The sequence below is a fragment of the Salvelinus fontinalis genome, chromosome 30 (genome assembly GCF_029448725.1).
Source record: "Salvelinus fontinalis isolate EN_2023a chromosome 30, ASM2944872v1, whole genome shotgun sequence".
Taxonomy (NCBI): domain Eukaryota; kingdom Metazoa; phylum Chordata; class Actinopteri; order Salmoniformes; family Salmonidae; genus Salvelinus; species Salvelinus fontinalis.
Genome location: NC_074694.1, coordinates 4605131 through 4623388, shown reverse-complemented (window position 1 = coordinate 4623388; position 18258 = coordinate 4605131). Strand labels below are relative to the sequence as shown.

At 44.9% G+C, this 18258-nt stretch overlaps 1 protein-coding gene across 1 annotated transcript in view; it reads right to left on the bottom strand.

Annotated features, from left to right (window-relative positions):
• Nucleotides 1-17688, bottom strand: part of LOC129828554 (calpain-2 catalytic subunit-like) — a 52172-nt gene extending 34484 nt beyond the window's left edge. Inside the window, exons 1-3 of the mRNA XM_055889576.1 lie at nt 16895-17688; nt 12514-12583; nt 3808-3929 (exon numbers count right to left, since the gene is read on the bottom strand). Coding sequence (XP_055745551.1) covers nt 3808-3929; nt 12514-12583; nt 16895-17131 — 429 coding nt within the window. The 5' untranslated portion in view covers nt 17132-17688. The remainder of the gene's footprint in view (nt 1-3807; nt 3930-12513; nt 12584-16894) is intronic.
• Nucleotides 17689-18258: the final 570 nt, after the last annotated feature.

The following is an 18258-nucleotide window of genomic DNA, read 5'->3' as shown; positions in this document are numbered from 1 at the left end:
AGTCACTAAACCTCAAGCTGAGGACTGTTTCCCCCCAGGGATGTAGTGGAGTCACTAAACCTCAAGCTGAGGACTGTTTCCCCCCAGGGATGTAGTGGAGTCACTAAACCTCAAGCTGAGGACTGTTTCCTCCAGGGATGTAGTGGAGTCACTAAACCTCAAGCTGAGGACTGTTTCCCCCAGGGATGTAGTGGAGTCACTAAACCTCAAGCTGAGGACTGTTTCCCCAGGGATGTAGTGGAGTCACTAAACCTCAAGCTGAGGACTGTTTCCCCAGGGATGTAGTGGAGTCACTAAACCTCAAGCTGAGGACTGTTTCCCCCAGGGATGTAGTGGAGTCACTAAACCTCAAGCTGAGGACTGTTTCCCCAGGGATGTAGTGGAGTCACTAAACCTTGAGTGCCAATCGAGTCCCAAGTCCCCTGTGCTCGAGTCCGAGTCCAAGTGCTCAACTCTGAGTCACTGGGTGCACATGAACTCAAAATAAAGTTATTTTCCCAGTCAGATACAGCGTAGTGGCAAGAGGAAATGTCCTTTCTGTGCCAACAAATATTTGCATTTAGTCTACTGATAAAGTTACCAAGGCCACATTTAGTTCAAAAAGGTTCCGCCTCCCGAGCGGCGCAGCGGTCTGAGGCACCTTACCGCAGTGCTTGAGGCATCACTACAGGCCCGGGTTCGATCCCGGCAGTGACCGCGAGACCCATGAGGCGGCGCACAATTGGCCCGGCGTCGTCCAGGATGTCCTTATCCCAACGCGCTCTAGCGACTCCTTGTGGCGGGCCGGGCGCCTCCACGCCGACTTCGCTCACCAGTTGTACGGCGTTTCCTCTGACACATCGGTGCGACTGGCTTCCGGATAAAGCGAGCAGTGTGTCAAGAAGCAGTGCTGCTTGGCAGGGTCGTGATTCGGAGGACGCACGGCTCTCGACCTTCGCCTCTCTCAAGTCCGTACGGAGGTTGCAGCGATGGGACAAGATTGTAACTACCAATTGGGGAGAAAGAAAGGGTTAAAAAGTACCCCCACCCCATTTTTTTTCTTCTAAAAACAAATTTCTTGAACGTTGCAGATAGAAATGCCATGAATAGAGCCGACGTTATTCCTTATTTCAACATGACAGAGGCATGTTTGTTCTACATAGCATATTTCTATCGGAAGGTTCCAAAACGTCGACTCCTGCTGAAAGCGGCCCAGGATGTTAGCGCTTCAGCTTTCTAATGAAGTCACATGACTGTTCAAGGTTGTAGCCTAAATAAATAGTTAACGGTCTGCAAGTAGCCTAGTTTCAGAAGGCCCGCCATATGCTTTACAAATGTAAAAAGGCCCTTCAATGCAGGATAGAAAGGAAGGAAACGGAGCGCCAGTTTTATGGGTCATATATTTTGAGTGGCAGCCTAAGGGAACCAAGATGTTTCCACAACAGAACCAGGATATGAAATGCAGTGGGACAAGTGGGAGGGGTTAAGCGAGACTACACATTCAAGAGACTGCTTACGTTTCTATAGTCAAGGGAGAGAAAATACCCGTTAAGACTGTTGTTTTACCGTTAAACTTAATGCTGCTATTGTTTTACATTTCATAAAGCAGCTTGTGTTTCTTAACTAGACAAAAGGGTAGGTAACTAGCAGGCTGGTGGGGACTGGTGAGCTACAGGGGAATCAAGACAGTCGCCTGGCCAGGTGTATAATCGGAGGTGGAGCCTTTCTTCCCACACTCATTGCTGGTCCCCCCTGTAGTTCACCAGCTGATGTAGGCTGTATGTACCGGTTGTCCCCCCTGTAGTTCACCAGCTGATGTAGGCTGTATGTACCGGTTGTCCCCCCTGTAGTTCACCAGCTGATGTAGGCTGTATGTACCGGTTGTCCCCCCTGTAGTTCACCAGCTGATGTAGGCTGTATGTACCGGTTGTCCCCCCTGTAGTTCACCAGCTGATGTAGGCTGTATGTACCGGTTGTCCCCCCTGTAGTTCACCAGCTGATGTAGGCTGTATGTACCGGTTGTCCCCCCTGTAGTTCACCAGCTGATGTAGGCTGTATGTACCGGTTGTCCCCCCCTGTAGTTCACCAGCTGATGTAGGCTGTATGTACCGGTTGTCCCCCCTGTAGTTCACCAGCTGATGTAGGCTGTATGTACCGGTTGTCCCCCCTGTAGTTCACCAGCTGATGTAGGCTGTATGTACCGGTTGTCCCCCCCTGTAGTTCACCAGCTGATGTAGGCTGTATGTACCGGTTGTCCCCCCTGTAGTTCACCAGCTGATGTAGGCTGTATGTACCGGTTGTCCCCCCCTGTAGTTCACCAGCTGATGTAGGCTGTATGTACCGGTTGTCCCCCCTGTAGTTCACCAGCTGATGTAGGCTGTATGTACCGGTTGTCCCCCCTGTAGTTCACCAGCTGATGTAGGCTGTATGTACCGGTTGTCCCCCCCTGTAGTTCACCAGCTGATGTAGGCTGTATGTACCGGTTGTCCCCCCTGTAGTTCACCAGCTGATGTAGGCTGTATGTACCGGTTGTCCCCCCCTGTAGTTCACCAGCTGATGTAGGCTGTATGTACCGGTTGTCCCCCCCTGTAGTTCACCAGCTGATGTAGGCTGTATGTACCGGTTGTCCCCCCTGTAGTTCACCAGCTGATGTAGGCTGTATGTACCGGTTGTCCCCCCCTGCAGCTCACCAGCTGATGTAGGCTGTATGTACCGGTTGTCCCCCCCTGTAGTTCACCAGCTGATGTAGGCTGTATGTACCGGTTGTCCCCCCCTGTAGTTCACCAGCTGATGTAGGCTGTATGTACCGGTTGTCCCCCCCTGTAGCTCACCAGCTGATGTAGGCTGTATGTACCGGTTGTCCCCCCTGTAGTTCACCAGCTGATGTAGGCTGTATGTACCGGTTGTCCCCCCCTGTAGTTCACCAGCTGATGTAGGCTGTATGTACCGGTTGTCCCCCCTGTAGTTCACCAGCTGATGTAGGCTGTATGTACCGGTTGTCCCCCCCTGTAGTTCACCAGCTGATGTAGGCTGTATGTACCGGTTGTCCCCCCTGTAGTTCACCAGCTGATGTAGGCTGTATGTACCGGTTGTCCCCCCTGTAGTTCACCAGCTGATGTAGGCTGTATGTACCGGTTGTCCCCCCTGTAGTTCACCAGCTGATGTAGGCTGTATGTACCGGTTGTCCCCCCCTGTAGTTCACCAGCTGATGTAGGCTGTATGTACCGGTTGTCCCCCCCTGTAGTTCACCAGCTGATGTAGGCTGTATGTACCGGTTGTCCCCCCCTGTAGTTCACCAGCTGATGTAGGCTGTATGTACCGGTTGTCCCCCCCTGTAGTTCACCAGCTGATGTAGGCTGTATGTACCGGTTGTCCCCCCCTGTAGTTCACCAGCTGATGTAGGCTGTATGTACCGGGTGAAATTCTACCTTCCCAGTACTGAACATAACTTTGGTGCATATCTGTTGCTGTTCATATTAATTGTGCTTAATGACTGACAATCTCTCCAAAAAGTCTTGTCCAATCCACTTAGTAGTCAGATTTTAGTCACAGAGAAAACTGAAGTAATTCTTTTTTAGTTTCTATTTTTTTTCTGGGTCTATTTAGTCACTTACTCTCGTCAATTGCCACTGAAAAATAGGCTTTAAACAAATATTTTAGTCACTATTTTTGTTAAGTAAATGAACACTGGTCTGCGCACAAAATTGCACCCTATTCCCTATATAGTGCACTACACTTTTGACCAGAGCCTAGTTTAAAAGTAGTGCACTATATAGGGAGGCATTTTGGGACGCAGCCTGTGACTCTAGAATGTGACACTGTCTCTACCTGGAAGTGAAAGATCCCAGCGTACTCTTCACGTCCAAAGCCTTGTCCTGCAGGAACAACCCGAGCCATGACATCTTCATTCAGGGTCAGAGAGGCGATGGCCGCCAGGAGCCAGCAGTCACCTGGAGGGGAACACAGAGGAGAGAGACGTAGAGAGTGGAGGTCATCACAGGTCAGAGAGACGTAGAGAGTGGAGGTCATCACAGGTCAGAGAGACGTAGAGAGTGGAGGTCATCACAGGTCAGAGAGACGTAGAGAGTGGAGGTCATGACAGGTCAGAGAGACGTAGAGAGTGGAGGTCATCACAGGTCAGAGAGACGTAGAGAGTGGAGGTCATCACAGGTCAGAGAGACGTAGAGAGTGGAGGTCATCACAGGTCAGAGAGACGAAGAGAGTGGAGGTCATCACAGGTCAGAGAGACGAAGAGAGTGGAGGTCATGACAGGTCAGAGAGACGTAGAGAGTGGAGGTCATCACAGGTCAGAGAGACGTAGAGAGTGGAGGTCATCACAGGTCAGAGAGACGTAGAGAGTGGAGATCATCACAGGTCAGAGAGACGTAGAGAGTGGAGGTCATCACAGGTCAGAGAGACGTAGAGAGTGGAGGTCATCACAGGTCAGAGAGACGTAGAGAGTGGAGGTCATGACAGGTCAGAGAGACGTAGAGAGTGGAGGTCATCACAGGTCAGAGAGACGTAGAGAGTGGAGGTCATCACAGGTCAGAGAGACGTAGAGAGTGGAGGTCATCACAGGTCAGAGAGACGTAGAGAGTGGAGGTCATCACAGGTCAGAGAGACGTAGAGAGTGGAGGTCATCACAGGTCAGAGAGACGTAGAGAGTGGAGGTCATCACAGGTCAGAGAGACGTAGAGAGTGGAGGTCATCACAGGTCAGAGAGACGTAGAGAGTGGAGGTCATCACAGGTCAGAGAGACGTAGAGAGTGGAGGTCATGACAGGTCAGAGAGACGTAGAGAGTGGAGGTCATCACAGGTCAGAGAGACGTAGAGAGTGGAGGTCATCACAGGTCAGAGAGACGTAGAGAGTGGAGGTCATCACAGGTCAGAGAGACGTAGAGAGTGGAGGTCATCACAGGTCAGAGAGACGTAGAGAGTGGAGGTCATCACAGGTCAGAGAGACGTAGAGAGTGGAGGTCATCACAGGTCAGAGAGACGTAGAGAGTGGAGGTCATGACAGGTCAGAGAGACGTAGAGAGTGGAGGTCATCACAGGTCAGAGAGACGTAGAGAGTGGAGGTCATCACAGGTCAGAGAGACGTAGAGAGTGGAGGTCATCACAGGTCAGAGAGACGTAGAGAGTGGAGGTCATCACAGGTCAGAGAGACGTAGAGAGTGGAGGTCATCACAGGTCAGAGAGACGTAGAGAGTGGAGGTCATCACAGGTCAGAGAGACGTAGAGAGTGGAGGTCATGACAGGTCAGAGAGACGTAGAGAGTGGAGATCATCACAGGTCAGAGAGACGTAGAGAGTGGAGGTCATGACAGGTCAGAGAGACGTAGAGAGTGGAGGTCATCACAGGTCAGAGAGACGTAGAGAGTGGAGGTCATCACAGGTCAGAGAGACGTAGAGAGTGGAGGTCATGACAGGTCAGAGAGACGTAGAGAGTGGAGGTCATCACAGGTCAGAGAGACGTAGAGAGTGGAGGTCATCACAGGTCAGAGAGACGTAGAGAGTGGAGGTCATCACAGGTCAGAGAGACGTAGAGAGTGGAGGTCATCACAGGTCAGAGAGACGTAGAGAGTGGAGGTCATCACAGGTCAGAGAGACGTAGAGAGTGGAGGTCATCACAGGTCAGAGAGACGTAGAGAGTGGAGGTCATCACAGGTCAGAGAGACGTAGAGAGTGGAGGTCATCACAGGTCAGAGAGACGTAGAGAGTGGAGGTCATGACAGGTCAGAGAGACGTAGAGAGTGGAGGTCATCACAGGTCAGAGAGACGTAGAGAGTGGAGGTCATCACAGGTCAGAGAGACGTAGAGAGTGGAGGTCATCACAGGTCAGAGAGACGTAGAGAGTGGAGGTCATTTGAAAATATATAAACACAACATGCAACAGTTTCTAGGATGTTACTGAGTTACAGTTCATAATGCTCACTAACAGGGATATAAACAAACATTAGAGAGAAATAAGTTGTTGTGCAGGATGGAACATTTCTGAGATCTTTTATTTCAGCTCATGAAACATGAGACCGACATTTTACATGTTGCATTGTATATTTTAGTTCATTGTAATAACTGTAGCACACAACCAGTGAAAGCCACCCTATAAAACCCACACAACCAGTTCCCTACACAGCCCAGTTCAGTTCCACAGAAGATCTTCTCATTAAAGACAACAGCTGACCCCAGTTCAGTTCACAGTCTCAGCATGTAGTCTGCATGTTTCAGTACTGTGGCTATGTGCTATGTCATGCATTTGTGGACACGATTTCTCTACAAAACCAATTGTTTTGTCTTTTTTAGGTACAGTAAATAAGTATGTCTACTGGGTTGCTCAACCATCAAAAACTGGGTCACTGAAGGAGTATTGACAATTATAAAAATGAGTGTTCCTCCTATTACAATAATACGTTGTTATAAAGACAACTTCTATGAGACCCTGCAAGGGGACTAATGTGACCCAGAGCTTTGCAAAATATGTGTTATGCAGAGTGTGTGTGTGTGTGTGTGTGTGTGTGTGTGTGTGTGTGTGTGTGTGTGTGTCTAAAGATGTGTTATGCAAAATAAACCTGGCACAGTGTGTTTGTTTAAAGAGCCACGCCTGAAATGATCAAAACTTCCTGCTCGGACTGGACACCATCACTAGCCTGGATAAACCAGACGGGGCTTCAGTGTCTATGGTGAGACAGTGGTTTAACCAATAGTCACACTATTGAATATGCTGCTGTCTGACAATAACACGGACCATGAGAACTGATATATACTGGAAACAAACACAGCAGATAGCCTAGCAGTTAAGAGCATTGGGCCAGTACACTAGTCTACCCTGCTGGATTAATGACAGGACACTAGTCTACCCTGCTGGATTAATGACAGGACACTAGTCTACCCTGCTGGATTAATGACAGGACACTAGTCTACCCTGCTGGATTAATGACAGGACACTTGTCTACCCTGCTGGATTAATGACAGGACACTAGTCTACCCTGCTGGATTAATGACAGGACACTAGTCTACCCTGCTGGATTAATGACAGGACACTAGTCTACCCTGCTGGATTAATGACAGGACACTAGTCTACCCTGCTGGATTAATGACAGGACACTAGTCTACCCTGCTGGATTAATGACAGGACACTAGTCTACCCTGCTGGATTAATGACAGGACACTAGTCTACCCTGCTGGATTAATGACAGTACACTTGTCTACCCTGCTGGATTAATGACAGGACACGAGTCTACCCTGCTGGATTAATGACAGGACACTAGTCTATCCTGCTGGATTAATGACAGGACACTAGTCTACCCTGCTGGATTAATGACAGGACACTAGTCTACCCTGCTGGATTAATGACAGGACAGTACACTAGTCTATCCTGCTGGATTAATGACAGGACACTAGTCTACCCTGCTGGATTAATGACAGGACAGTACACTAGTCTACCCTGCTGGATTAATGACAGGACACTAGTCTACCCTGCTGGATTAATGACAGGACAGTACACTAGTCTACCCTGCTGGATTAATGACAGGACACTAGTCTACCCTGCTGGATTAATGACAGGACAGTACACTAGTCTACCCTGCTGGATTAATGACAGGACACTAGTCTACCCTGCTGGATTAATGACAGGGCACTAGTCTACCCTGCTGGATTAATGACAGGACACTTGTCTACCCTGCTGGATTAATGACAGTACACTAGTCTACCCTGCTGGATTAAATGACAGGACACTAGTCTACCCTGCTGGATTAATGACAGTACACTAGTCTACCCTGCTGGATTAATGACAGTACACTTGTCTACCCTGCTGGATTAATGACAGTACACTAGTCTACCCTGCTGGATTAATGACAGTACACTAGTCTACCCTGCTGGATTAATGACAGTACACTAGTCTACCCTGCTGGATTAATGACAGGACACTTGTCTACCCTGCTGGATTAATGACAGTACACTAGTCTACCCTGCTGGATTAATGACAGTACACTAGTCTACCCTGCTGGATTAATGACAGTACACTAGTCTACCCTGCTGGATTAATGACAGGACACTAGTCTACCCTGCTGGATTAATGACAGGACACTAGTCTATCCTGCTGGATTAAATGAAAGGACACTAGTCTACCCTGCTGGATTAATGACAGGACACTAGTCTACCCTGCTGGATTAATGACAGTACACTAGTCTACCCTGCTGGATTAATGACAGGACACTAGTCTACCCTGCTGGATTAATGACAGGACACTAGTCTAACCTGCTGGATTAAATGACAGGACACTAGTCTACCCTGCTGGATTAATGACAGGACAGGACACTAGTCTACCCTGCTGGATTAAGGACAGGACACTAGTCTAACCTGCTGGATTAAATGACAGGACACTAGTCTACCCTGCTGGATTAATGACAGTACACTAGTCTACCCTGCTGGATTAATGACAGGACAGTACACTAGTCTACCCTGCTGGATTAAGGACAGGACACTAGTCTACCCTGCTGGATTAATGACAGGACACTAGTCTATCGTGCTGGATTAAATGACAGGACACTAGTCTACCCTGCTGGATTAATGACAGGACAGGACACTAGTCTACCCTGCTGGATTAAGGACAGGACACTAGTCTAACCTGCTGGATTAAATGACAGGACACTAGTCTACCCTGCTGGATTAATGACAGTACACTAGTCTACCCTGCTGGATTAATGACAGGACAGTACACTAGTCTACCCTGCTGGATTAAGGACAGGACACTAGTCTACCCTGCTGGATTAATGACAGGACACTAGTCTACCCTGCTGGATTAATGACAGGACACTAGTCTACCCTGCTGGATTAATGACAGGACACTTGTCTACCCTGCTGGATTAATGACAGGACACTAGTCTACCCTGCTGGATTAATGACAGGACACTAGTCTACCCTGCTGGATTAATGACAGGACACTAGTCTACCCTGCTGGATTAATGACAGGACACTAGTCTATCGTGCTGGATTAAATGACAGGACACTAGTCTACCCTGCTGGATTAATGACAGGACACTAGTCTACCCTGCTGGATTAATGACAGGACACTAGTCTACCCTGCTGGATTAAATGACAGGACACTAGTCTACCCTGCTGGATTAATGACAGTACACTAGTCTACCCTGCTGGATTAATGACAGGGCAGTACACCAGTCTACCCTGCTGGATTAAGGACAGGACACTAGTCTACCCTGCTGGATTAATGACAGGACACTAGTCTATCCTGCAGGATTAAATGACAGGACACTAGTCTACCCTGCTGGATTAATGACAGGGCACTAGTCTACCCTGCTGGATTAAGGACAGGACACTAGTCTAACCTGCTGGATTAAATGACAGGACACTAGTCTACCCTGCTGGATTAATGACAGGACAGTACACTAGTCTACCCTGCTGGATTAAGGACAGGACACTAGTCTAACCTGCTGGATTAAATGACAGGACACTAGTCTACCCTGCTGGATTAAATGACAGGACACTAGTCTACCCTGGTGGATTAATGACAGGACACTAGTCTACCCTGCTGGATTAATGACAGGACACTAGTCTACCCTGCTGGATTAATGACAGTACACTAGTCTACCCTGCTGGATTAATGACAGGACACTAGTCTACCCTGCTGGATTAATGACAGGACACTAGTCTACCCTGCTGGATTAATGACAGTACACTAGTCTACCCTGCTGGATTAATGACAGTACACTAGTCTACCCTGCTGGATTAATGGCAGTACACTAGTCTACCCTGCTGGATTAATGACAGGACACTAGTCTACCCTGCTGGATTAATGACAGGACACTAGGCTACCCTGCTGGATTAATGACAGGACACTAGTCTAACCTGCTGGATTAATGACAGGACAGGACACTAGTCTAACCTGCTGGATTAAATGACAGGACACTAGTCTATCCTGCTGGATTAATGACAGGACACTAGTCTATCCTGCTGGATTAATGACAGGACACTAGTCTATCCTGCTGGATTAATGACAGGACACTAGTCTACCCTGCTGGATTAATGACAGGACACTAGTCTACCCTGCTGGATTAATGACAGGACACTAGTCTACCCTGCTGGATTAATGACAGGACACTAGTCTACCCTGCTGGATTAATGACAGGACACTAGTCTACCCTGTTGGATTAATGACAGGACACTAGTCTACCCTGCTGGATTAATGACAGGACACTAGTCTACCCTGCTGGATTAATGACAGGACACTAGTCTACCCTGCTGGATTAATGAGAGGACACTAGTCTATCCTGCTCTGGGCAACTGCTGCTTTACACCAGCCACATCCTCACAACTCACACACTCGGCTCCTGTGGTGACTGAATAATCAGAAGCATTCTGTGAATAAGAGTACCCCTTATTCCCTGTATTAAACACAACATAAAAAAGGTAACAGGACAGAGGATGATAAAGCCTACACACACAAACACCAGGCCAAAGCTCGTCTCGCTTTTGTCAGAAATCACAACATCTTCTTTGTTGGAGAAGATTTGTAAACGGTTGAGGGTGAGGCTAGTTGAGAGTAAATTGAAAGGGAAGTGAGTCTCAACTCGTGAACAGCTGGCATTTCCAGTAACTGCCTCTGTTACGACTTCCTCCCAGCATGGTAACTGAGCTGGTTTCCATAGAGATATCTCGGTTTGTCCATATTTTCTACTATACCTCATTACAGAGATAACATCCTGACACGTGTTATATTATACCTCATGACAGAGATAACAACTTGCCGTGTTATATTATACCTCATGACAGAGATAACATCCTGACACGTGTTATATTATACCTCATGACAGAGATAACATCCTGACACGTGTTATATTATACCTCATGACAGAGATAACATCCTGACACGTGTTATATTATACCTCATGACAGAGATAACATCCTGACACGTGTTATATTATACCTCATGACAGAGATAACATCCTGACACGTGTTATATTATACCTCATGACAGAGATAACATCCTGACACGTGTTATATTATACCTCATGACAGAGATAACATCCTGACACGTGTTATATTATACCTCATGACAGAGATAACATCCTGACACGTGTTATATTATACCTCATGACAGAGATAACATCCTGACACGTGTTATATTATACCTCATGACAGAGATAACATCCTGACACGTGTTATATTATACCTCATGACAGAGATAACATCCTGACACGTGTTATATTATACCTCATGACAGAGATAACATCCTGACACGTGTTATATTATACCTCATGACAGAGATAACATCCTGACACGTGTTATATTATACCTCATGACAGAGATAACATCCTGACACGTGTTATATTATACCTCATGACAGAGATAACATCCTGACACGTGTTATATTATACCTCATGACAGAGATAACATCCTGACACGTGTTATATTATACCTCATGACAGAGATAACATCCTGACACGTGTTATATTATACCTCATGACAGAGATAACATCCTGACACGTGTTATATTATACCTCATGACAGAGATAACATCCTGACACGTGTTATATTATACCTCATGACAGAGATAACATCCTGACACGTGTTATATTATACCTCATGACAGAGATAACATCCTGACACGTGTTATATTATACCTCATGACAGAGATAACATCCTGACACGTGTTATATTATACCTCATGACAGAGATAACATCCTGACACGTGTTATATTATACCTCATGACAGAGATAACATCCTGACACGAGTTATATTATACCTCATGACAGAGATAACATCCTGACACGTGTTATATTATACCTCATGACAGAGATAACATCCTGACACGTGTTATATTATACCTCATGACAGAGATAACATCCTGACACGTGTTATATTATACCTCATGACAGAGATAACATCCTGACACGTGTTATATTATACCTCATGACAGAGATAACATCCTGACACGTGTTATATTATACCTCATGACAGAGATAACATCCTGACACGTGTTATATTATACCTCATGACAGAGATAACATCCTGACACGTGTTATATTATACCTCATGACAGAGATAACATCCTGACACGTGTTATATTATACCTCATGACAGAGATAACATCCTGACACGTGTTATATTATACCTCATGACAGAGATAACATCCTGACACGTGTTATATTATACCTCATGACAGAGATAACATCCTGACACGTGTTATATTATACCTCATGACAGAGATAACATCCTGACACGTGTTATATTATACCTCATGACAGAGATAACATCCTGACACGTGTTATATTATACCTCATGACAGAGATAACATCCTGACATGGAGGCTGTTCCGTGGTAGTCTAGGAAACCAAATCACCTGTGTAATCACTGTGTAGAGCAACAACCTAATGTTATTACATATGCTGTGATCGATCACATTCACTTTTACTGTCTCCTCCTCACAGCTGAAACCATGGATACTGTTACAAACTGGCGGCCCTGTGGTTTTGGTTTTGGTTCCTGTTTTGGTTCCAAATATGAAAGGCGACTTACCCAAGCCGCCTTGGCAGATGTCGGTTCTTGAGGCTCCACCAATGATGAACTCCGGGCTGGACACCAGTTCCTATTCAGGGAGGGACCAAAGCATGAGTAAAACTGTGAAAGATATTACTGAGAAGTTCAATAAAATAAAAAAAGTACAAATTTTGTACTAAATAAAGCAATACACTCGCTTGGGGGGGAAAATATCTGCACAATGAGCTACTAGTGTAACCTCCGTTATTTCATCACTGCATTTGATATATTATCACTCACTATTCAGGGACCAAAACATAATTAAAACTGTGTTTTGAACTTTTAAAGCAACTGTCCAGTATTTCCAGATTTCTATTAAATTAAATAAATAAAAAATTACGTTCAAACTACTCTCCTGCGAAGTCACGACATACGCCTAGTTTCCTGAATCAGGTCACATATGACCTATAATTAATTACAATATGAGTGAAATAGTTTTAATTCCCCCCCCAAAATGTGTAATTAAGTATGTTAAAAAAGCTTTTCTGTGTTTGAATGGTGTGTGGGCGTATACCGATCATTAAAATCATTCATGCGAGTAGACTGCTGATTGGCTCAGGAGGATTTCAACCGGAGCTCAGGAGGATTTCACCAGAGCTCAGGAGGATTTCACCAGAGCTCAGGAGGATTTCACCAGAGCTCAGGAGGATTTCACCAGAGCTCAGGAGGATTTCACCAGAGCTCAGGAGGATTTCACCAGAGCTCAGGAGGATTTCACCAGAGCTCAGGAGGATTTCACCAGAGCTCAGGAGGATTTCACCAGAGCTCAGGAGGATTTCACCAGAGCTCAGGAGGATTTCACCAGAGCTCAGGAGGATTTCACCAGAGCTCAGGAGGATTTCACCAGAGCATAGCATTTTTAAAATAGTCTGTTCGATATGGGGGGAGGGTTATTCTCCAATTTATGCTTTGGCCACAAATACGAGTATAGGATGAGTCAACAACCGTATCTGTGTATGAGTTAACAGAATATTAACTTTTAAAAAAGTCTGATTTTCACTAGACAGTAACATTCATAGCAGATTTGACTGGGAGGATCGGTCATGACCAATAATAGGTATGAAATAAAATCACGTGGGAATGAAGAGGGTAGACTGATAAACATTAAAAGTCATGTACAAGTAAAAAGGGGCAGGGTCCACAATGACCTGACGTAACCTCAATTGTCTCACAGTTCACTGTCTACGAGTTGATCTGTTGACACAGAAAACAAAAAAAGGTGTGGGATCAGATGACTAAACGCCAAAGTTCCAGCCAAATAGTTGGAGGATGAGTCACCCTGACCAGGTTCCTCGTTCATCGAGTCGTTATGGTAACGGTTCCAGTTGTTTTTGGGATTGAATGATGAGCCGATTCCTTTACGCCCAACGGTCCAATCATATCAAACGGATAACAAGCATCTGGACACGCCCATCAGACTGCTGTGACATCACTGACTCAGGCTATAAAGAGATATTTCCAGTGAGGACTTTTGTTTGATGATAAAGAATTTGATCAGAACAAAGTATATATATATATAAAATACTTATATATATATATATATATAATGTATCTCTTCATAATGTCTGATTCATATTATGTACAGAAACGCAAGTGGGAAAAAGAAAAGCCCAGATTCGGACTTTTTCTAAATAAAATTGAATATTATTTGAAAATGCTGCATAGGCTGAAAACATTAAAGCAAAGGCAAGCCTAAAATGTAAGGCCTGTTAAGCCTTATGACCCCTAAAATGTAAGGCCTGTTAAGCCTTATGACCCCTAAAATGTAAGGCCTGTTAAGCCTTATGACCCCTAAAATGTAAGGCCTGTTAAGCCTTATGACCCCTAAAATGTAAGGCCTGTTAAACCCTAAAATGTAAGGCCTGTTAAGCCTTATGCACCCTAAAATTAACAGTCAAAATCATGTTTGTCATTTAAATGTGATGATATTTGAAGGAAACCAGATCAAAGTATGAAAACTGACTGTTTCTTCTACATTGATAAAGTTTGGTCATAAAGTTACTGGTTCCCTCCCCCATGTCAAACACTTGGATCCATTATTAAAGAGGACAAGGTGACATCGCCTTAACTCTCATTTTAATACACCAATGGAAACATGATGTTCTCTTACCTAATTTAAATAAGTAGAGCCTCGTTACCAACATCGGAGAAGGCGTGTTTGCAGAGGGGCGTGGTTTATATAGCTACTCTACTGGTGCCAACATCTGATTATAGGGTGTCAGCAAATATAATTAAAAGTTTACCCTATTCATCTATGGCAAAGATACTTATATGTTTCCCCTTTCATCTGTGTCTGGTGTTAGCTAGTTACTGGCTAGCTGGGTCTTCGTCTGTGTCTGGTGTTAGCTAGTTACTGTCTAGCTGGGTCTTCGTCTGTGTCTGGTGTTAGCTAGTTACTGGCTAACTGGGTCTTCGTCTGTGTCTGGTGTTAGCTAGTTACTGTCTAGCTGGGTCTTCGTCTGTGTCTGGTGTTAGCTAGTTACTGGCTAGCTGGGTCTTCGTCTGTGTCTGGTGTTAGCTAGTTACTGTCTAGCTGGGTCTTCGTCTGTGTCTGGTGTTAGCTAGTTACTGGCTAGCTGGGTCTTCGTCTGTGTCTGGTGTTAGCTAGTTACTCATCTGTGTTTAGTGTTAGCTAGTTACTGGCTAGCTGGGTCTTCGTCTGTGTCTGGTGTTAGCTAGTTACTGGCTAGCTGGGTCTTCGTCTGTGTCTGGTGTTAGCTAGTTACTGGCTAACTAGGTCTTCGTCTGTGTCTGGTGTTAGCTAGTTACTGGCTAGCTGGGTCTTCGTCTGTGTCTGGGGTTAGCTAGTTACTGGCTAGCTAGGTCTTCGTCTGTGTCTGGTGTTAGCTCGTTACTGGCTAACTAGGTCTTCGTCTGTGTCTGGTGTTAGCTAGTTACTCATCTGTGTTTAGTGTTAGCTAGTTGCTGGCTAGCTGGGCCTTCAGCCAGCATGCAACAAAAGGGGGGGTTAGTTGTTCAAAACTCAGACGCAGTTGTCAGGTCAACACATCTATCAGTACTGCTGTGAACCGCATCACAAGAGAAATGCCAAACTGAAGATGTGTATAAAAATAGATATATATAATTGATGCAATTTCAATGTTGTTTGAGTTGCTTTGTGTATCACCACGCCTGTCTTTTCAAACTTCCTGGTAGTTAGCCATGAGAGAGACGTTCTTGTTTGTTGTTCTTGCCATAATATTGACTTGGTCTTTTACCAAATAGGGCTATCTTCTGTATACCACTTCTACCTTGTCACAACACAACTGATTGGCTCAAACTCATTAAGAAGGAAAGAAATTCCACAAATCAAACTTGTAACAAGGCAGACATGTTAATTGAAATACATTCCAGGTGACTACCTCATGAAGCTGGTTGAGAGAATACCAAGAATGTGCAAAGCTGTCATCGTGGCAAAGGGTGGCTAATTTGAAGAATCTCAAATATATTTTTATATGTTTAACACTTGATGTTGGTTACTACATGACTCCATATGTGTTATTTCATAGTTTTGATGTCGTCAATATTATTTTACAATGTAGAAAATAGTAAAAAAAATTAAGAAAACCCGTTGAATGAGTAGGTGTGTCCAAACTTTTGAATGGTACTGTATATATATATACATACATTCATATTTCAGCGGAAAACAATTCAGAAAACTAAACAGAAACATTTCAAGTATACATCTTGTCTTGTCCCATCTTCCAAGCCTCGAAGATAACCATCTGCAAACAGGAATACTTATTTCCTAAATAAACGTTCAAGTTTTTCCTTCATCTCTAATCCAGAATAGCTCCTGTTTTCTTTGCAACATTTTTTAATCAAACAGTACAGCTCTCAGATCATCACATAAAAAAACGATCAAATAAAAAGTTCATTCTCTACCGCCTCTAAAATCACAGACAGTTCCTCTTCTTCATCTCTGTCATTGAACCTACCTACTCCAATTACCAGAGGCAATATACCGGTTCTCAACTGGGCACAGAAGGACGTTTGGTTTCTGGTTAGGTGAGAGGTGACATGAGGTTCTGGAGCTGTTTTTGATTTGGTTGTAAAGTTCTGAGTTTTGGTTTAAACCAGAAATCCATTTTCTTTGCGTTTTAGGGTTGGTTAACTTGTGTTTGATCATATTTACATTGCATCCTAACTTGTTTCTGTTGTAGATCAACTTCCTGTGGATAAAGTTTGTCTGTTTTGTTTGGTATATGGTTTTATCAAATCTTTTGTTATATATTTTGTTATATTTGTTGTAAAAAATACTTTTTTCCCCCAGAGATAGATAACACTTTGGTCTATTTTGATCAATACAAATCCAGCCATAGAGTAGACATTTAACTTGTGTTTAAAGGCAGTAACTTACCCCAGGTCGTTTCCATTGCACACCTCTGGTTTTGGAAGACCTCTGTCCAAGCTCATTGAATCCCAAAGACGCAGGTTCGGCTGGAAAAGTGGAATCCGTGAAAAGTGAACCTCTACTCAGACACTCGCTCCTGAGAGACTCGAAGTCCTGGTTTAGGTACTTCGACGCATTGGCATTAGTGCCAAATCCTGCGGCCAAAGCCCTCTTCTTGGCCAACGTTGATGCCACCCCAGCCATTGTGCAAGTCCGTTTTCTTCTCCTCTCTCGGGTCCGGTGGCTAACTGCGTCGACACAGTGAAAAGAGGAAAAGAGTTGGGATGCGTTTCACTGGTGGAAAAGTATAAATTCCTTCTACGCCCCTGGTTTTTCAGGCGTGGTCTGTCTGCCTCTGTCTGCAAGTCAGAGCCAGTTTTTTCCCCCAACAATATTTACATAAGATTTCTGTGACCGGAACTGTTGCTTCTCATCAACGTTTAACGTTACTAGTTCAAAAAGTATTTAGTGTGAATATGAACACTTTTTTAGGCATATGTACCAAACAATCAACCACTCAATTCATGTGTTTGAGTCTCATAACGGGTGGATGAATATAAAGTCCGAGTCGTAATATTCCATTTGAACCTGACGTAGCAGTCGTAACTCCACACAGGTAGACCGACACGGTTGATCGGTTGGGGGCCGGTAGATGTCCTTCTTCCCTACGACTTGTGAGAGAGTCAGTGTGACCTGTGTCGATTTAAAATGCCTCTGTGTTGATCGGCGTAAAGATGGCCACATGTTCAGCGTTGGTCTATTGATGTTGTATGACGATAGAGGGAAGAAACGACGGAGCTGCTGTTGTGTGTTGGGGAGCATCAATGGGGGGTTTGTATGTGTGAGTTGAGTATAAATGGTTGAACTGATTCCTGTCTGCAAGTTGAGTCCGTTCATATAAATGGTTGAACTGATTCCTGCCTGCCGTCTGAACTGTTATAAAGATGCCGTAATGAAACCCAACTCCTCTCTTGCACATGATCACAGCAGACAGGGCATAACGTACCACTGCTCTCGTCTATATCAGTACAGTGCGATGTGACGCAACGTACAGTATGTAGAGGCTATAAGCACAGGTAATACCAAGACGCCTAGAAATACATGTTCTATAGGCCCAGGTTAGCCACCCGTCTCAGTGACAGACAGGCGTTATAAGACACTAGCGACACAAGAGGTTTATAATCCGTCTTTGGATGTGATGTGCACTTGTAAAATAGCGTCAAAAATAGCTATCTAGCTCAACAAACACACGACATGACTAACAATGTTGATCAATGAAAAGTTATGCTGCCCTTATAGTCCAACTGTAAGGTAAGGATGAACAACGAAGG